The 20,645-nt window shown below is 49.0% G+C and overlaps 1 protein-coding gene across 1 annotated transcript in view; it reads right to left on the reverse strand.

The window, feature by feature from the left end:
* Positions 1-4,031: 4,031 nt before the first annotated feature.
* The window catches only part of COL27A1 (collagen type XXVII alpha 1 chain), a 123,928-nt gene continuing 107,314 nt past the window's right edge, over positions 4,032-20,645 (reverse strand). Inside the window, exons 38-57 of the mRNA XM_075171002.1 lie at positions 20,184-20,240; positions 19,972-20,025; positions 18,961-19,014; positions 17,478-17,531; positions 15,871-15,924; positions 15,688-15,795; positions 15,187-15,294; positions 13,615-13,722; positions 11,374-11,427; positions 10,726-10,788; positions 10,193-10,246; positions 9,411-9,446; positions 8,318-8,335; positions 7,869-7,904; positions 7,509-7,535; positions 7,201-7,266; positions 6,621-6,789; positions 6,352-6,461; positions 5,337-5,555; positions 4,032-4,755 (exon numbers count right to left, since the gene is read on the reverse strand). Of these exons, the coding sequence (XP_075027103.1) occupies positions 4,609-4,755; positions 5,337-5,555; positions 6,352-6,461; positions 6,621-6,789; positions 7,201-7,266; positions 7,509-7,535; positions 7,869-7,904; positions 8,318-8,335; positions 9,411-9,446; positions 10,193-10,246; positions 10,726-10,788; positions 11,374-11,427; positions 13,615-13,722; positions 15,187-15,294; positions 15,688-15,795; positions 15,871-15,924; positions 17,478-17,531; positions 18,961-19,014; positions 19,972-20,025; positions 20,184-20,240 (1,596 nt within the window). The 3' untranslated portion in view covers positions 4,032-4,608. The remainder of the gene's footprint in view (positions 4,756-5,336; positions 5,556-6,351; positions 6,462-6,620; positions 6,790-7,200; positions 7,267-7,508; positions 7,536-7,868; positions 7,905-8,317; positions 8,336-9,410; positions 9,447-10,192; positions 10,247-10,725; positions 10,789-11,373; positions 11,428-13,614; positions 13,723-15,186; positions 15,295-15,687; positions 15,796-15,870; positions 15,925-17,477; positions 17,532-18,960; positions 19,015-19,971; positions 20,026-20,183; positions 20,241-20,645) is intronic.

A 20,645-nucleotide genomic window follows, 5' to 3' on the forward strand; every position in this document is an offset into this window, starting at 1 on the left:
TTCACCAATACAGGCTTTTGTTCTCGGAAACCGCAATTAATTTTGTGGGTGCCTGGCAAAGCGCTCAGCCGGCTCCAGGCTCGGGGGCACCCAATGGCACCTGGACGTGGCTTTTCGCCACAGGGCAAATAAACCCCCACGGCGATGGTTGGGTGGTGGCTGCTCACCCGCGGGCTGGCAGGGCTTCGGGCCTGCCCCGGCATCGCTCCTCGCCGGGGCAGGGGGCTGGCGCTGGGGTTTGTGTATTGGGGTGGGGGGCGCGGGGGTGCTGTTGGGGATGGGGCCACAGGCTGGCTCTGCGGGTCGGTGTGTGCAGCAGGATTGGGCCCCGTACAAGCTGGGAGCCCTCAGCACAGGAAGGACACGGACCTGTTGGAGCGGGTCCAGAGAGGCCACAGAAATGATCGGGGGTGGAACAGCTCTGCCATGAGGACAGGCTGAGAGAGTTGGGGTGGTTCAGCCTGGGGAAGAGAAGGCTGCGGGGAGACCTGATTGTGGCCTTTCAGTGCTTAAAGGGGGCTTAGGAGAAAGATGGGGAGAGACTTTTTAGCAGGGCCTGTTGCGACAGGACAAGGGGGAATGGTTTTAAACTAAAAGAGGGGAGATTTAGACTAGATATAAGGAAGAAATGTTTTACACTGAGGGTGGTGAAACCCTGGCACAGGTTGCCCAGCGAGGTGGTGGATGCCCCATCCCTGGGAACACTCAAGGCCAGGTTGGACGGGGCTCTGAGCACCCTGATCTGGTTGGAGATGCCCCTGCCCATGGCAGGGCGGTTGGACCAGACCGCCTTTAAAGGTCCCTTCCCACCCAAACCATTCTATGACAAGCTGCACCTATCTAAAACCAAACCAAACCAAAAACCCCACCATCTCCTTCCCCTCCCAGCGGTGCCACTTCCCTGAGCCACCCCCCCCCAGCTCCCTTAAGCCACCAACTCTGCTGGGTTTTGCCTGCCCTGAGCTCCCCGTTGCGTGCGGGCGGCTTTGCTGTGCTCGCTGCCGGGGGCAGTGACAAAGTGGCCTTCGGGCTGCGGATGCCGAGAACATACATAGCTGATTATTTTAAGTAATCTAAAATAACTGATAGAGACAGGCGCTTGTTTAATAAATCCAGGCTGGGGGGGGGTACGAGGCAGGGAAACAACCAGGATCTCTCTATTTAACAGCGTCTTACATCTCCTCCAACTTTGGCCTCATAATTAAGTGCATTGATTTATTTATTAAATGTTTGCTTTTTCCCTGACCGCAAGCGATGTGTTTCAGGAGCGGCTGGCTCACGTGAGAGACGGTCAGCCCCAAACGAGCCGGTTTTTAACGCGCTGCCAAAGCTGACCTGGCGCCGTCGCCCAGCAGCTCCCCCCCCTCCCCGTGCCTGGGGGGGTCCCTCGGCCCCTCCAGCCGCAGCAGCGCTGCCGGGAACGGGCACAGCGCGGGGTGAGCAAACACGGCGCGGCCCCTTCCCGCCACCCCTGACGCAACCCTGGACCGGCCGAAGTGGCTCCCGCGGCGCGGTGGGACGGGGTGGGGGGGGTCACCCTGGTGTCCCCCTCCCCTGGCTCGAGGCCACGGGGGCTTCGGTGCTGTCTGCAGTGGGGGAGAGCCACGAGGTTTTAGTCCACCGGCCAGGCTGGGGCCAGGCGACCTCCTAAGCAAAGAGAAGTTGGGTTTCCAAGTCAGCTTGGAGCAACTGAGATGTGAGTTGGGCTTCAGCAATGAAAAAGGTCAGCTCAGCTCTTTTTTTTTTTTTTTTTAAATTTTAAATTTTTTTCTTTCTTCTTGCTCCCCGGCACTGTCTCAGGATGGGGACATGGATGAGGAACGGGCTGGTGGGGCAGTGGGGAGCCGTCGGGATCCCAGCCTTGTCCTGCGTTTAGCATCATGCCGAATGGTGTGACCGTGTCCCTGTACTGGGCACTGGTGAGGCTGCACCTTGAATCCTGTGTTCAGTTCTGGGCCCCTCACCACAAGAAGGACATGGAGGTGCTGGAGCGTGTCCAGAGGAGGGCAACGAAGCTGGTGAAGGGCCTGGAGCACAAGTCTGATGGGGAGCGGCTGAGGGAACTGGGGTTGTTTAGCCTGGAGAAGAGGAGGCTGAGGGGAGACCTCATCGCGCTCTACAACTCCCTGAAAGGAGGTTGTAGCGAGGTGGGGGTTGGTCTCTTCTCCCAAGTAACAGCGACAGGACGAGAGGAAATGGCCTCAAGTTGCGCCAGGGGAGGTTTAGATTGGACATTAGGAGAAATTTCTTTACTGAAAGAGTGGTCAGGCCTTGGAACAGGCTGCCCAGGGAAGTGGTGGAGTCACCATCCCTGGAGGTATTTAAAAGACGTGTAGATGAGGCCCTTAGGGACATGGTGTAGTGGGCATGGGGGTGTTGGGTTGACGGTTGGACACGATGATCTTAGAGGTCTTTTCCAACCTTAATGATTCTATGGTTCTCTGCTGAGGGTTGGGCAGGCCATGCTGTGACCGGCACCAGAGGAAGGGTTTCAGGGCATGGGTTGGGCTCCCCTAGGAGTCTCCGGGCTCTTGCACCAACGTTGGCACTCATGGGCTATTTCTGCACTTCTCATCCACTTAATTTCCCATGAAGAAGCGAAAAAACCCATACCAGTACCATTTCATTGCCTCAGTTTTAAATATTTATTTAAAGTCAAAAAAAAAAAAAAAAGAAGAAAAGAAAAAAAGCTTTAACGAGAACAAATGGTAGCTCCAGCCTCGAGAAGACACAACGAGAGAGGACGAGAGAGGGAGAAACCCGGGCGCGTGGGAGTGTTGTGTGCAGGGGAAGGCAGCGAGCGGGCGAGGAGCGGTGGTGATTTTGGCCTGGGGGTGCCGGGGCGAGCCGGCCCCTGCGGGGGTGAGGTATTTCTGAGCGGAGGCAGGGCTGCGTGGAGGGTGAGGTATTTGGGACAGAGCTTGTTAAGCTTTTCCGATGGTTGTTGGAAACCAACCAGCAGGCAGTAGTAAAAAAAAAAAAAAAAAAAAAAAAAAAAAAAAGAATACACAAAGAGAGACTCACATATAATTTTCTTTTTTTTCCTCAAAAAAATAAAATCCATAGTCCATATGAGACATGAAAACTCCAAACAGGCACTGAAGCGTTTCCGATACAGTACAGCTCCGATTACATCAATATTATTCCTTATATAGAATTAAAGATTACCATAATTATCCTCTTTAAAAAAAAAAAAAAAAAATTCCTCCAAATTTACATATAGAGACTAAATTTCTACAAAACTTAACAAAACAAAACCCCTCCAAGCCCGGCTGGGTTCTGAACCAAGGTACCATCATGTCAGTCTTGACAGAGGGGCCAGGCAGGAGGGTTGCAGAGCTGGGGTTTAAATACGAGCTCAGACCAGGGAATCACTGCACGCGTGAGCTGGCACGGGCGCGTGGCCAACGCGACTACAGCAAAACTAGTTACATGACAACCGACTCGAAAAATAGCTCTCTCTGAGGCTCAATGCTTCCAGATGAGCTGTATCCCTCACTCCCCTCCCAAAGCAGTGAAGTGCTGATTAATTAAAAAAAAAAAAGCAAATTTGCTTTTAAAATATCCTGTAAATTATTCTGGACACGCTTTGAGTTGTTGCGCACGCTTGACACCCACGGCGGTTAAAGGATCCCTTTAGAGGTGACCGTTCCTCTGATTTAGCTGTAGATCGTAACCGCCTCCCTTCTAGAGAGAGGGTCCTACGGGCTTTTTTTTGGGTCTGCGGCAAGACACTGTAGCACCTTCACAACCTTAAATAGTTTAAAGTCATATATATAAAACAACACACTTTTTTAAGAGCACCAGAGATTTCACAGTGAGAGGTAGAAACAAATCAGACGAGCCCATCCTCTCTCTCTATTTTAGCACCAATCTCTTCCCCTCTCCTCCTTCCATTCCCCGCTCTCGGCTTCGGGACTTTCCCCCACCCCAACACCACGCATGAGAAGGGACGTTGATTAAACTCACCCATGGAAGGAGGAACTTAGGTTTTTTTTCTGTGTTTTTTTTTTTTTTTCCTTTTTCTTTTTGCTTTAAATAATATAATATATATATTTTGTTTCTTCTAATATTGCACATCAAAATGCTTCCGGTACACAGAGCAGCCAGATTCAACTTGCAGCTCCGCCTGGGAGACCTGATGCAGCACGTGGCCATCCAGAAGGCGACAAGCTCTGAGAGGGAAGCTCTATCTTTTAATTATTTTTCAATGGAAAGAACATTTGGTAACTCAGGTAAGACAAAATGGGGTGGGGTGGGGAAAAACAAAAAACCAAACACGCTGCAAGTTGCTTGAGGTTTCTCTCAATATTTTCTTTGGTCATGGAAAAAGCTTTGTGTGTGGAACCGCTTGCAACATCCAGTCCCCTGATCCCTTTTCGCTGTTCACGTCCCGACGGATACCCGCTTCCCCCACGTCCTTGTTATTCCTCCTTTCCACAATCTGCTGAGTTCAGTAGATCACGGGTTCTTGGAGACCTTGAGCCAAAGGCTAGAGCAAGAGTTGACCCAAAAGATGCAGCCCAGCTGTCCTTGCTGCAGAGGGGTGGGACAGGCGTAGGCCAAACACGGGGTCAAAGCCTCGGAGCCCGCTTTCGATGGCTGTGTTCAAAGGAAGCACACGGGGCCGACCTCGAGGTGGTATTGCTTTCCTGGCTCGGATGGGGGGAGGTTGTAGATGTTGACAATTGGCAGCTGCTGAGGGTCCTGCGTCCGAAACGAAAAGAGAGTCCGATGCCAGCGGCCATCCTTGATCTGTGCAGGGAGGAGGGACAGAGAAAAAGCTGTTTAAGCGGGGGCGAATCCTGCTGGAAAGGAACGCGTTTCACGAGGTACAAGCTTGAAAAGCCCTGCGTGAGACAAGGGGCTGCCCTTTGAGCCGAGCAGGTCTGGCGTAGGGCTTCGAAAGCGTTTTGGGGAACCCTTTATCCAGGTTGAGTTGACGGAAACCGAGCTTGACAGGGCATCACCAAACACAGACTCCTAACGCAGTGAAACGCAGACATGCGGCTACCGACGCAGTGGGACATCAGGCAAGAGCCGAGGCCACCGCCTTCGGGTGGCAATTCCCCCCTCTGCCATTTAACTGCTGCTACACGTGACACGTAAATTTGGAATTTAATTTTTGGCTTTCTAGTTGAAGGCCACCTACTTACCAGGAGCCGCTATAGCACCCTGGACTGGAAAATGAAAGTGGTAAACAGGTAAACTAAACCCTTCTCCCCATTTTTTTTGTAGAATAAGCAGCACAGGTATAACTCGAGCCTTGTCGTGCGTCCTGAGTGGGTTCAGCCTGGCGTTTCTCTCTACTTCTCCCCTCTTTCGCAGCAACGTACCTTGCAATCGTCAGCTGCCACTTCTGGCCTGAGCTGCCCGTCTGCCTCAAACATCTGTCCGTTCCAGGCCCTGAAGCGCACGGCTTTTTCCGAAGGTTTTTTGGATGAGCCTTCCCGCCAGACGGAGGTGTTCAGGCAGTGGATGGTGATGTGCTGCACCACCTCTGAGCTCAGGAGGCGGAGGAAGTTCATCTGGACTCTACCGATGTCAAAATCCAGCTGTGAAGGTGACGGAGACGTTAGGGCAAAGCCCCTGCAGCGGGGCTGGGGGGAGCTAGCGGTGGGGTTAGTGACAGCAACGGTGGTCTCTGGCCTCTGCTTAAGTCTGGAGGTGGCCATGCACGGATGTCCAGGACTGGATCTGGCATGGGTATGGGCGTAAGGGCCAGACGCCAAGTCAACCTGGAAAGTTTCCGTGGGGACACAGCAGTCCTTTATTTTTCAGAACAAACTGGCAGGTCCTTAAGTAGGGGGAAAGTGATGTAAACTTTGAAATCAATGCACGCCTCTGCAAAGAAGCAAAGCAGCAGGTTCTAGTTCATCTGCAGATGAACCCACATATGGTTATTGGTATTTTTTGGTGTATTTATTTTCTTGAGGTGCTTCCTCGAGAAAAATCCTATAACATTAACTCACGGGAAACTTGTATATTTGAGCTGACCTCACTTTTTCAGGTGGCAGAAAACAAAATGCAAGAGTGACCTGAGCATAAGTTAATTCAACACAGCGTTTGGGAGCAGCGTGTTTGGAAAATTACTGGCCTCTGTCAAGGTTATGGGTTAATTAAACATTGCTGGGAACCTACTGCTTTGTCTTGACAAGAGTCAACAAGTCTTAAGTATATTTTTTAATCGCATGAGAGCAGTCCTGAATGTTACAGCTACACCAACTGCCTCGAGGAGAAACCAGCGTGCTATAGTGGTCACCGGCCAGTGTCCCGGGACAACACACCCCTGCGTAAATATTTCGTAATAGTAGTATGGGAAATGCCGTGCGGAGGTCGAGCTGTGTGTACCTTGGAGACGGTGATGGGGCTGAGACACGTCTGCCCACCATTGGTGAAGTTACAGATGACCTGTATGGTGTCTGAGGAACAGCCAAGGTTTGGGTCGATCCAGTAGGTACCTGAAGAAACGGAGGATTCGGGGATTAACAAGGACACTTAAACATTTCTGTGAATGAGAAAAGGAAAATTTTGATTTCTGCATTACTGGTGCCAGGGAAGGTTTGGGCCATGTGAAATGGCCCGATGGAGGCAGCCTTTGCACACTCAGGGCTTCCTACCGTCGTTCATCTTCTGTTCACAGTTCATGAGGTCTCGACAGATGCGTGCAGGGTTTTCCTTGGTTCCCAGGGGTCTTTTGATGCTCTGAATGAGGTTGCTGAGGTAGTGTAGAGTCTTAAAGATCTCCCCTCCGTGGTCCAGCATGAGAAGGTCTGGATGTTGGTAACCCTGGAGAGAAAAGGAGGCAAAGTCAGGCGTGCCTTGGGGGACACCGGGTGCTGTAACCACAAGGGTTTCTGCTTTATCTGTGGGAAAACTCAGTGGGTGAAAGACAGGCTGTGCTGGCTGGGATCCAGTGAGCTACAGCCCTTGTCCTGAACGGGACATCTCTGAAGCGCTGGCAAAGTCATGACGGCAATGTCATGAGGCCTGAAGCGTTAAAAACAAGTAACACAACACAACCACATCCTCTAACTGGATCTTTGCGTGCATAAACCCCAGTTATTCCACGAGAACAGCAGACAAACCAGAGCTTTATGTATATAAACTTTAGGCACACAGAGAGAACAAGCAAGGCTGTGACCGTTTCCCAGCCTCCAGCTCCAGCAAAGACCAGTGAGTTCAAAAGTACCCTCGTACCTCTGTCTTGAGCGCGGTGTTCGAGTTGATTAGTGTCCGGAAAGCTGCCCCAAAGCCGTCTTGTTGCTAGTGTGGGGTGAAAAAGATGCTAACTGAGCTTGTTAGAAGTTGAACATGCCCTGATGCAAGCACATGCGTCTCGGTCTAGGGCTGCGAGTCAAGCATTGCTTTGCTAACACAGCGTCTCTTGCTGGACCTGAGTGTGTGTCTCCAGGGTCCCAGCAGCTCTTTCTGGATGTCCCATCAGCACCTTGGCTCTGCAGGACTTATTATCACCATTAACAAACGTACAGAAAACAGCAACTTACAAATGAGGCTGGAATTCCTGGCGGTCCCTAGAAATCAAAGCAAAAAAGGGGCATCAGCCAGAAAGATGGGCAGTCACTATTGCAAAGATATTAATTCGTGTCCTTTTGAAATCCTCTTTCCCCTGGAGTCCCTCAGTGCAGACGAGTGAGAGAGGCAACAATGCTGTCTCTATAAAATACTTGGAGATGGTTTGGACTAAAGCACAAGAAACACTAGTCCATTCACACACACATTTTTGCATACGAGGAATGGGGCTAAGCTATAATTTCCAGTGAGCGAACAGTCCCTCTGGAGAGTATCACAGCCATAATTTTAGCTTGTTTCAATAATGTCTTTGAACTCTTTCCACATATACGTACCGGAGGGCCAGGGTGTCCTCGTGGGCCTGGAGGACCCTAAAGACAGAGTGGTATCGGTTAGTGAAATGTCTCCAGTTTGTATTTCCATTTCTCCTGGTTGTCACCAGCATGAATCTGTTCCCTGCTGAAATCCTCCAGGTTTTTTATATTTTACAGCATCTTCTCCCTCAAACCCTTCAGGAGACAGGAGGTGGCCCCATTTCCTCCATCTCCACCCATCTCCATCTCCACCCATCTCTCTGGGTGCATCTGTCTGCACCTGATCCCTTCCTACCGCATCCCTTGTTCCCAGCCCTTAGCTCCTTCACTATCACCAGTGCCGTAGCCCCAGGTACTTACCACATTCCCCGTGTGCCCAATTGCCTACCCTGCAGCTTTACATTTGCTAAAAGCAACGGTTTTATTTAAATACAAGATATTAGTCAGAAAAAGTGATTTCAAATACTGACCCTTGGACCTTGCAGACCCTGCAGGGAAAAAAAAGAAAAGAAAAAAAAAGGAAGAAGCTGTCAGATGCTCATTAATAAACCAAAATCTCCCCGTACAGCCACGTGCTGTACCCGAGGTGCCTGCGCAAGGGCTGGGTGCTGCCCTGGAAGGACAGTAAAAACAGGGGCCCAACGGTGTCTGGCGACAGAGAGGTTATTGCAGCAAAGGGTGCCGATGGCCCTGCCACCAGCAAATGCTGCCTCTGGGGCTCAGGTCCCCCCCAGCACGCTGTCCCCTGCTGTGCCCACGGAGCTGGAAAATGGTGAGCAAGAAGAAACAGAGGCAGCACCCTGGCTCGTTAGAAATGGGCACTGGGATTTTGGGGGTGTGTGGGGCATTTGCTTATAAGTCGTCTCACTTGAAGATAACATGAAACAGCCTTCTGCACTAGCCACGCAGCCGTGTTTGCTGGGTTCCCGTGCCTGGACCAAGCCCTCGGATGCAGGAACAACCGCTGGTTGCTAAAGGAAGCAACCCGGAGAGCGGGGGGACCCGCACTATGGGTAACAAGGAGGATGAACAACGTGTATCCAGTATAGCCCACACGTCTCCTGTATGGTGAGAACACCAAGGAGCCATGAGAAGGTGTAAAAGTCCATCAGAGCCCCTGCAAGAAGGGGACCAGAGGAAGAGCAGAAGGTGGGAAGGTGCCCTGGCACTGCTCCCCCGGCTGTGGGGGCTGCACCCGGGCAACGCTGCTGCTTAGACAGGTCCTGTGCCCCTGGCAGGGACAGCCTGTGGCTTTTTGAGCTGCCCTTCGCTGCGGTTTGTTCCTGCAGACACCACGGTCATCTGTAAAGCGTTAGCTTTGGCTGGGTAATTGGGTTAAGTAAACGGGAATTTTAACAGCAGAGTGGGCGTATATGTGCGCAGGTGGAATACGTGGTGTGCACATGTATAGATGTGTATGTCTTGCCCTCACGGGAGCCTGATGCCACCACACTGAGCCAGCGCCCAAGCGGGTGCAGCGGAGCCCAGCGTGGCTCTCGGTTGCTCAAAGAGAGGGACCCTCTGAATGGCAGGACGCACCCAGGGGTGCGGACCGGCACTTACCATATCTCCGCGGCTGCCTTTGTCTCCCTTGGGCCCCTGCGAAAGCACAGAGGTGGCTGTCAGTGCCTGTGAGCAAGCTGCACTGCCGGGCTGTGTTGCCAGCCAGAAGCTCCTTGCAAGGACCCAAGTGCATCTCTAAACAAATCAGCTCAGGTTGTCGTATTGGCCCACCCATCCCGAGGCAAAAAAAAAGCCATTACTGGATGTTTCAGCAACATCCGAGTTCATCTTACTGGTTTTCGTCTCTGCCAGTAGCAGCCTCTGTACCAAACTCTGAGTAACTTCACGCTCATGTTTTTACGAAGCACTGACCCGAACTTTAGTCTGTCTTCAGCGCCTTTGGCGTTTTGGGGCAGGCAGGGATTTTCAACACTTCCCAGAATCAAGCTGTTCCCGGTCTACATTTATCAGTTTTTTGTTGTTTTGTTTTTTTTTTTCCCCCTCTGTTTTTTGCTCCCCCCCAGGCCAAGTTCTTTGGAAAATCTGGCAGCTTGCTTTTGAAAAACCGCAATAACATTCTTGTCTTCTAGTCTGAGCCAATCTATTGAAAAACTTGCACTTAGGTAGAGTTGCTGCTCACTTTTAAGCTAATAATCTCCCTGCAACTATATATGCAGCCAGAGACTACACCTGCACTTCTCTCAAGCTGCTCATCTGAAAGACCATTTTGTTTCCCTCGTTACAGCAGGACTTGGGATTTACTTATGCTGGCCTCAATATCTTGGATCTCAAACACTATGCTTTTCTGAAAAATACAGGCAGAAAAAAAAGCGGATACTTACTGGGCTTCCCATGGGACCCTGAATGCCAAGAGGACCAATAATTCCTTCTTTTCCCTGGAAAAGAAAAGATACGCGTGAACCATCACATGGGAACTGACGGTCGCTTTTAGTCAATAAAGACACTGAATCTCTTTGCTGCTTCCCAGCAACACGATCGTGGTATTCGCTATAGCTGAAATAAAAAACTGTTTCAAAACGCAAGTCCAAAGACACAAGCCCTCACAGTGTGGTTGTCACGATCCACGTAAAACCTCAGAAATTCCAGAAATAGAAAGATTTCAGTGTAGCTGGAGCGGTCTGTGCGGCGCTCATAGCAGCATGACTGTCTCCAAGGCAGAAGAGACCCGTGCCCACGTGGTTACCTCCAGATGTGTTCGGGTGGCTCAGAGGTGGTACCACGGCCATGGCTTGTCTGCCAGGCACGTGGTGAACAGCGCGCTGTGCTCCTTATAGCACCCTGTAGCCTCACAGAAATAGAGGATGGAGGAAGGAAGAAAATCTTCCCAAACCAAACAAACTGAAAAACCACTCACCATGAGACCAGGCGGCCCACGTGGTCCCTGAATGCCTTTGAAACCAAGGTCTCCTGGGGGGCCCTGCAAGAAAAAATGAGACGCCAGGTCCCCTTAATAAACGTACTCCGTGTTTATGCCCTTGCTTACAGCTCTGCTGCAAGGACAGAGGTGCTGCCTCTTCTATATGGGAATGGCAAGGTCCAATTTTTAAAAAATTCTTTCCCGCTCCTGTTTTGCAAGCCCTTTACTTTCTACAAACTGGTCCCCCTTCACCAGGAAAATGATATGCTGATAAAATAAATCTAAATTTCAAATCAAGGCTCTCAACATTAGGAATGCGTATCGGTGTCTCAGGTACAGACTGATGACTGATGCTGGAAAGTGTCTGAAAGACGTTCAGGTGGGGAAAACAGCCCCGGGGTCTGTAGGACAGCCCTTTTCCCTCTACCGTCTACCCATTTTAACACCAGTAAGCTCCAACAAAGCATATGTAAACGCACACTCATTTAACAAATGAAGATGCATAAACTAAAGAAAGTTGGAATCACGATTCAATTTCAATAGTTTCTACAAAGCTGCTAATGAAGTCTTTGCAACAAGCATTGCATTGTCTGTTCCCAGTAAAGAGAGACTAGAAAGCCAACTGGTCACAAGACAGCCTCTTACCTTTGGCCCAAACATGCCCGCAATCCCTGGAAATCCTGCCTCGCCAAAGTCTCCCTGCAAATAACAGCCAAGACAAACACAAGAACAACGGTAAGTTCACATTGAACGGCTGGTCACTCGAAGAGGCGCCAAGAGTTCAGCCAGCTTCAGAGAAATCCATTAGTATTCTTCAGTCTAAAGCAGGACTGATGAGAAAGAAGTACGAAAGAAATCTGAAGGAGGAATTACATAAACATCAGGCTAGAAGAAACTCCAGAAGATCTCATAGACTCGCAGATTACTTAGGTCTCACAGGCTAAGCCTTTTTGCCCCCCAAATGGGAGGCATACCTACACTATTTCTAGCGGGATAGAGAGCATCTACTCTGAGATTGGTCTTGGAAGGTCATGCTGCAAAAAACCAGCCTCAAAACCCTTTAAAACAAGCTCTTCTTTTATTTCTGATACCAACTGGACTGACCTACTAAAGGATCATTTCAAACTATGCTCATTCAAGCTGTCAAAAAAGTGCATGTTCCTACAACATAACCTCCCACTCAAACCCAGGAAAACCGTGCACATCCCCTAATTCTTTTCCTATTCAACCCTGCAGGGATTTTTGCTCGATTTCTTAAGAAAAATAATAATAAAATATTTGGAAGGCCATCAAGCTTGAATTAGCACATAGCATGCACCCTGAGAATAAAAAAACCACACTGGGTAGCATGTCCTTATATAAACACCCTCATTTCACCACGTTTGAGATGTATGTCCTCGGATATTTCTGGGCTTCTCAGATGTCAAAATGCAAAATGATTCAACGTTAAAAAATGGGTGAGAAACATACACCAGATGATTCATCTACAGTCTCAGGAACATCCGAGATGGAAAAGGCTTGTTTGGACTCTCGGCAGGACTATGTGACCCATGCTGGATTGTACTTTACGGGATGTTTTACAATGTCTTGTTCAGCCCAGTTGTAAATGACTCAAGCGATGGGGTTTCCACCACCTCTATTACAAGGCTATTCCAGAGTCAGTCTAGAGATCTCACTGTTAGGAAGTTTTTCCTGCCACGACAGTGAGAAACTGCTTGGCAAGAAAGGGCTTGGTTGGACTCGGTGGAGCGTAACAAACTTTCCAAGGATACAAATTGATTTAACTGCCCATTTATGGATCCTGGAAAGGAAAACTGCTACTAACGGAGGACTAAGGTCTTTCCTGCGTTAGGAGAACCAACCAAGCCCTCTTTCTAGAGGAATTTTGGGCAAAAGTGAACGGGAAGTCAGAAGGGTTTAAATGCCATGGAGTCATCTCAGCGACCTGATGGCTAGTTAGGCAGCGAGGTAGGCAATGGCAATACTGGGCAAATGAACCTGTCACGTGGGGACGCAAGAGGCAAAATGATGTTGTTATGTTGTTGGCTACTACCTTTCAGCTTGAATACTGCCGTCACAGGGTTTTATAGAAAATATACAAACACGTGTATTTCAATTGAGTTAGCTGGGGTTCATCTTGTCCCTTGTTTTGTATTAGTCCCAATCTCTCTTTTCTTCATGTTAGTTTTACATCTGCGGCCTAACTAGACCTGCTGGTGGTGGTCCCAGTCTAAATAGCTTAAGTAGTCTCAGTCTAGCCTCAGGCTGATGAAGCATGACACCTCGGTGCTGAGCTGGGCAATCCCACCAGCACAGCAGATAAAAGCAGTAAGGATGAGGAGCCGTGGAGACAGCTGTGGGATTTAACTGCTGCTTTGACCGAGGGCTCTCGGGGTTTCACCCACAGCGTGCTCTGAGCTCACAGCTCCACCGCCCTCAAAACTACAGCGATGATCCTGCTCCTGCACCTCCTGCATGTCCCAGCGGAGCTACAGACCCTTCTTTGCACCTTTTGGATGGCTTGGAGTGCATAGGTCACCTCCGACACTCAGCACCTCCCACAGGCTCTGTGCACCGCTCTCATCGAAGACACTGCTGAGGGGTGTTTGAGATGGCTCGGCAGCCTGCCCGCCGGCACACGCCACGGCTGTAACCACCGGCACGAGGATGACGGGAACAGCCACGCTGTCTTGGGGAACGCAGGCATGGATTAGAACATCTCTGCGCACAAGCGAGCAGTGTCTACGCTCACGCACAAGCTGGTTATGGGTTCCCCTGTAAAAGACCCTCCCAGGGTTCACCCTGCTATCCCAGCCTGCAGATCCGCACCCTCTCCTGCAGGAGACAGCTTGGAGTCAGGTCTGATCCGCTCCGTTCATCACTAACCGGCTGTCCTTTGGGTCCCGGATCGCCGGGGGTCCCTGGAAGGCCCGTTCCTCCTGATGATCCTCGCTTTCCTGTTTGGCCGGTCTGTCCAGGCAATCCTCTTTCACCCTAAAAATAACAGAATTCAAGTAATTCCAAAGGACAGGAGCTAAATATAACAACATTCAGCCGAAATAGCCATAGATGGAAAGCTGAAAAAAGAGTGGCTCATTGGGATAAGGAATGTGGTTTCATCAGGAGATGCCTCAGGTCTGCTAAGGCGGATTGTTGCCGGACGCACAGTCTGAGACCACTGGGTCCCCTCCTGAGCTTCACGCAGGGCAGGAGCTTCAGCAGAGCTGTACTGCCTGCATCGGGGCTAAGGACAGCACGGGGGCGAAATGTCTTCTGTTTGCACTTCCGTATGCTGTCTGTCCTGCCCTGCAGTTTCTCATAGTCTCTTCCCCCCAGCAGGCAAGCAATTGATGATTAATCCATCTAAAATGTTGAAGACATGCCAAGACTTCAGCTGGAGGACTTCAGTCCAGAGGCTGCAAAGCCAACATTTTTCCCAGCACCAATTCCACAACTTAAGGACAAGAGAGGGGCTTCCAAGACCCAGCACCACACTTTGCTCCCCATCTCTTCCCCTTGCCAAGTGCCAGGAGCAGCACAATCCCAGCTACTTGATCTGGGGCAGACTGGGAGAGAGGAGCAAAGGCGGCAAGAGCCTCGGATGGTTGAGCAGCTGGAAAAGGGGCAACAAATTTCCCTGGAGCCAGGGTATGAGTCTGTCACAACGACACAAGGGTCCTTCTGTCATTTCTGGTAACAACCTGTTATTCTACCCAAGGCAGCTGGAGGGCAGCAAGTGACAGTTTAAGAGTGATGTGTTATGGGAGGCATAATTTAAATCAGACCCGATAGCCTCTCCAAACCCAGCTGGAGTCTTCCTATTTACAGAGCCTTTCTACAAACGGCTGAATTGCTGTTGGTCCAGTTTAGATCCTGTGGCCAGCCTGGACCAGGGCAAGGACCCGGAAGAAACCCCAAGGTCACTAAAGTAGCTTGTCCCTGCTTCCACCCAGAGTGATGTTCAAAGCCAATACTGGTTCCAGCCGTCCAATCCAGTAAATATATGCTAAAACACAAGAGGCACAAATTTCCCTTCAGCAGTTCAGGCCTCGCAGGGCAGCAGCGAGAGGACATCCGAATTTCCCATGGAGTCGTCCACCCTGGACATTCTGCAGTTCCTTTGCAACTTCCCCAAGGCCATGTTTTTTTAGCCAGGTTTCTAATGAAAGAAGACCGAAGTGTTCGTAGTGTGGGTTTGTGTATCTGTAGGCTCCCGAGCTCAGTGAACTCTGACAAAGGAGGAAAGGTCTCTGGGACATTCAGCTGCTGTGGACGTCATGAAAATGGATGGATGGATGGATGGATGGATGAGGAGAAAGATCTACTGAGCCTCTAGCTAAGTGAAAGATGGCAGCAGGAGTTGAGACTTTATTAGACCTTGGAGAATCCACACTCTAGAGACAACAGGCTCACAGACTGGATTGCTCGTAGCAGTATCTTAGGGAGTCAGAAACTCACCTTGAATCCTGGTGGTCCCTGTGCCCCGGGGAGTCCTGGTATGCCAGGGTTCCCTCTTTTGCCCGACATCCCTGTCACACCTTCTTCCCCATCATCACCCTGTTCTCCCTAGAAAAGAAACCCAGAAGAGGTTATGAAACAAGATGCTCTTTCCACCTCTGCACAGCTCTGAGGGGACAAGGGAGTGGTGTGATCCTGCCCTCAGCAAGCACCACGCATCTGGGCATGGGTGGATTTGCAGAGATGTATGCAGAAGTCTGAGCATGCCAGTATCTGTCAGGCTAGAAACACCAGTTTATTTACAGACTTGGCCACGCAAAGGCAGCCACTGCCTCTATGTGCATGTGAGAGATGAAGAAGAGCATATGATCCACTCTGGGTCCATGTAAGCTGGAATATCTATAGCTGGACTACATCCATTTCTCCTGTGCTACCTTTTAGTTTTCCGGCTCCTAAGTTGCGTTTGCTATCGATGCTGTTAGGTTACAATTGCAAACTCACCAGCATCCCAGGCGTGCCATCCTTCCCAGGCACTCCGTCCACTCCAGGGGCACCCTCTTGACCCTGCCTTCCCACCACTCCTCGAGGACCTGGTAGCCCAAGGATGCCCTAAAATCACAAAGGTGTTACTGATGGAGCTCCCAGACAGCGTTTGCTGGGGTAGAAAATTGAATTTTTACCTACCGGTGAGCCTCTGCTCCCTGCATTGCCCCGTGCTCCTTGCTTTCCTTTTTGACCCTGCAAGCAAAAAAAGACATCTAAAATTGCAGCAGTTCTAGCACAACTCCACTTGGGAGCCTGACTTCAGGGTGTGCTTTTGGATAATGGTTGGAAAGAGCTTTATAAAAAGGAGATTTATAAAGTCAGTTGCTCCAACACTGGGGAATGAACTGCTATTTGGTTTTATTACAAATGATTCGTCGTATGTCTTGAGAGTTCTAGGGCAGGAATGAATAGCTAGAAGGCAAGGACCTACATTTTTCCTAATACAGAGCAGATGAGGACAAATAAAGCAGGATGAACTCGAGGGAGGACTCAGTGCACTGGCAAACATTAGAACAAGCTGCCTAAAACCTGCGTCCTCTGTCAGTTCATTGACAGCACAGTGCTGAACCAAGGACCCGGCAAGTCTTCTGCAGGGCGTGAAGTAAGAGCTTTTCTCTGTGAGGTAGCTACCTCTATTTTGAAAAGTTAATGGAAGTGAAAAGGGTATCTTCTGTCTAAAATTCGCAATGCTGCTTTGTGAATAAAGACATAAAAGAAATACTCCTGAGGTTTATTAGCTGTAAAAAGGATTAATTTCTGCAGAATGAATGGAAAACTCAGCCTCATCACCTTCACGAGGGCTCTCTTAGTGAGGTCATGTACTAAAGCACTTTTAAATTGAAGCACTACATTTTCTGTGCATTGTTTCTCCATCTGCAGAAGACCAGGCAGGCCAGCTACATGAAAGAAATACTCCTGGGGGTGCTTTCTCTGCTATTCATTAGAGTCAAAGGCAGTTCCAGATTGTCCATCGATGGGTAGAGTTTATTTATCTTATCGCCTGGTACGCTTTTTGCCAAGAACACCTACTGTAGGTTAAACTATTTTCTGGCATTACCCCAGCAGGGTCAGATTAAAAATCCTGACATCTGCCAAAAGGGAGCAGGAATTTGCTGAGTATTGAGGTCACATACTTATGTTTTAGCAAATAAAGTCCCTGATCTGTGAGAATAATTAGCGAGCTGTCATTATAGCCAGATGTGGAGGTAGGAGTAGGTAAGAGGTACCCCAATGAACCCTGAAGGATCCATGTGTGCTGTGTTTTCTTGCTCAATAAGGGCAAGAAGTTAGAGGGACTCTTCCAAGAAACATAACTGCATGGATAAATGGACTCCAAGTCTGGAAGGTTTCAAGCCAGAAAAGTTTTCAGTTCAAGTGAAAGAGAGAGACACTTGCCTGGCTCAGACCTCCTTAGGGACAGACGAGCCAGCTGTGGCTGGAGGCACCACAAACGGGGGTATGGGAAAGAGGCACAACCCATGGCAATGACTAAAGACCTGCCCAAGATTCACCCATCATGCTGGAGCTGTAATTGTCTTGATCTTCTCCAGCTCCACAAAGACAACAAACTATTGAGCTTGGACACTCAAATACATGTTTACAGCCCTCCCACTAGGTTCTCCACAGTCTTTCAAGGCGTAGACCATAGGCCAAATCACACATGCTGGGGAAAAACATGAGAGTCCTCTTAATTAGACATTTTCTTTAAATTTGGGACACTATAAATCCACCCTGCTGAAACCTACCACATCACCTTTGGATCCCTTTGCTCCTGGCTGGCCTGGTGGTCCAGGATCCCCCTACAAAACATAAGCAAGAAAAATCTGCTTGAAATTCTCTTCTGGCAGTATCTTGCATGAAGTTCAAAGAACAGCATTTTTTGTGCCCTAACGACGCTGACCGTATGGAAACAATTCAGGGGAACAGCCTGTGCTCAGACAGGCCTCCTGGGGAAAAAGGAGCAAGGAACTGTCTCTAGAGAGCATTTAACAGGGTGTCAATTGGAGAAGAAGCAACGCTACCCCTTCACTTGGGTGGTGTTTGGATTCGCAGAAATTATTCACTGAATTCCAGATGGTGCCTGGAAAACAGTGCTGAGAAGTGGGCAGGAAGGAGCCTGTTTTGAGAAAGGTACTGCAGAAGCTACGTGCAGAACGAGTAGTTTATACGGTGACTACATCTTTAGTGTTGGTACTACCTCCCTCTTGCGTGCTGCAGCCCTTCCCTTGGTTTCGCCTGGATGTCAGAAAATAGAGAGCTACCTATGGAGGAGTAAAGCAGAGAGGATATTTCACTACTCCCTTACTGGTCTCTTCCCCATCACACACGTCTCTCTTTTCTTCTGGCCATCCAGGGATTTTTTTTGTGTGTATTTGTGTCAGGGGCGATTTCTGGACTAATATCAAAGAAATGGTAAGTAAGGACACACCTGCAGAGCTCCCCTTCTCCAGGTTGTGTCTGAGCCACGTGTTTCCAATGGCTCTTTACTAAAGACAATCCAAAGCTTCTGCTTCCATCTGAAACACTGACATCTGAGGGGCTACCACCCCTCAGAATAAACTACATCCACTGGGGAATGCAGCAGCTCTACCCATTTCTAGGCCATACGACAGAGCACTAAGATTTTACCCCAAAATAGAATCTGTTGTTCTTCCCAGCAGCCTTACAAAGAACGGGAATTGATTCAACTTTATTCCCCAATACAAACTACATTTAATGTGCTGCTGCACTCACAGTTGCAATGGTCACATATAAAAAAATAGATGCTGCTGTATATAGCAAAGGAATAAAAAAATCCTTCCCTTAAATTTGGATTTAATTTAGTCTTTTATAAATGCACTGGTTTGAGAGGAAACACCATGCAGGCAGAATAATATGGCCTCGCCTCACGCTGGACCAGCTCTCACCAGCAGCGTGCCAAATGTATCATTTCCAAGCAGACCCTTCCACTGCCATTGTCATCTCCCACTGCCCATCTCCTAAGATGCCTAGTCCTTCTGGGATTGTTCAGAAAAGACAGTTTTGGAGACAGGCTTCTGGGAGCGCCCCCTCTTCCGTCACCCATTTATTAGTCTCAACATGTGACTGAGAGTGCCCATTCTATAGGCCTGGCTTATGGAAATGCACACGTTGCGTTTACTGCAGCCCTTCCTACCTTCCTTCCTTTTTGCATCTGTTTTTCACACGCGTGTGACATTGGGTAGCTTACAATAAAGCAGCATTTCTTACAGGTAAGCCTTGCTGTCCAGGTTTTCCTCTTTCTCCATCAAGACCTTCTTGACCCTTAAATAAAAAAGAGAGAGGGAACATGTGTTTGTTCTTGGATACTTTTGTGGTAATGGAAAACAAAAATGGGTGTAACATGCTGTAACATGGGCAGGAGAAGATATACGTATCTGCATTCTGCTAATATAGAAATGTTGAAGTTTGTGGGTAATGTACATTCTCCTATGAATACGCATTGGAAAAAAATAGCTAAGAGGAACGGCTAATCACCATCCATGCAGTAAAGAAGGCTTTCTAATGCGTCCTAAATACACACAGCACTAATGGAAGTGAACAGTTACAAAATAAGGCAGCAGCACCGCTAGCCCGGTGAATTGAGACTCTTCTGTACGTTATTGTAATGGGTCGCTCTGACCAGCTGCTTTTGGATGGAGGTAAGACCTAGTCCATAGAGCCTTTGCAGATCAACACTAATCAGCTGGAGATGTCCCACAAAGAGGGCATCTGGAGCACAGAGGAATAATTCATAACCCTGGTCTTGCTTTTGAGAGAAATCCCGATAAGATTTTGGAAGCTTCCAAACCTCCAAGTTAACAGAGATCTTCCCATGAAAGAGTCTACAGCCATGGGCACGACAGTCTTGAACTTTGTCATTGACGTGACCTCTCTTGTACACATCTTCCCCAGGGTATTTCCTTGATAATCACAAATACCTCCGATGAGACGCTCCTGCTCATTCTTTCAGTCTAGTGTGCTCAGGCAGGTGCACGGCATTGTGAGATGCTGACCTGCGGGACCTACGTTAGCCTTCAGCAAAATTTTTGTCACTTTAGGTAAAGATATCCGAATGACTCCTTGTTTGAAACACAGCCATGTGCAGTGGTTGACAAGGGACAACAGTGGATTATGAATCGTGACTACTGGGCAAAGGGTAGACTTCTGTGGGCTGATGCAGATTGGAAGCACTTCTTCAAGACAAACATTTCTGAATCACGTATTTGGAATAAGACTCACAGGATAACCAGGGTCTCCAGGCTCCCCTCGATCACCTCTGTCACCAACGGGGCCCTACAACAACACAACAAAGACTTAAGGTGGATGTAAACAATCTGTCATCTGCAATATCTCAATGGCTTGTGCGTGTTCTGCAAGGAAGGAAGCAACCCAACTAATCCACCTACAAAAATCAGGGCAGGATTGATTAGAGAAGGGATTTAACATCTTACCCTGTCTCCAGGTGGTCCCTGTGGGCCTTCTACCTTCCCGTCATCACCTTGTTCTCCCTGTGAATAAAAATGCTAGTATTAATATAGACAGCAGATTATAGGGCAGATGCTTCTGTACAGAGCCGATCCAGTCCTCCCATATCATGGGCTCCTAAGTCAAAGCCTCTGTTGAATTTACTAACTTTTCATCCAAAGGAAGTCTAAACAATTTCTTTTTTTTTTTGTTTCACAACCTGACTCTTCACATTGCTTTCCTGGTTTCTTGGGTGGTTGTTTCTGCCTGGTCTAACCGTCCTCCCTAAAGAACCAGGTGCAGAGGGTTATTTTCAACAATTCCTAAAACTAAGCAAGCAGCATGTAATTACGACAATATGGGAAATAGTTCTCTGCCTCTGAATTTTATTGCCGACAGTCAAACCAAACTCTTTAATCAAGCATTTCCCCACCCTCTTTGAATGCTGC

This window comes from Calonectris borealis, chromosome 21 (assembly GCF_964195595.1).
Source record: "Calonectris borealis chromosome 21, bCalBor7.hap1.2, whole genome shotgun sequence".
Lineage (NCBI taxonomy): Eukaryota > Metazoa > Chordata > Aves > Procellariiformes > Procellariidae > Calonectris > Calonectris borealis.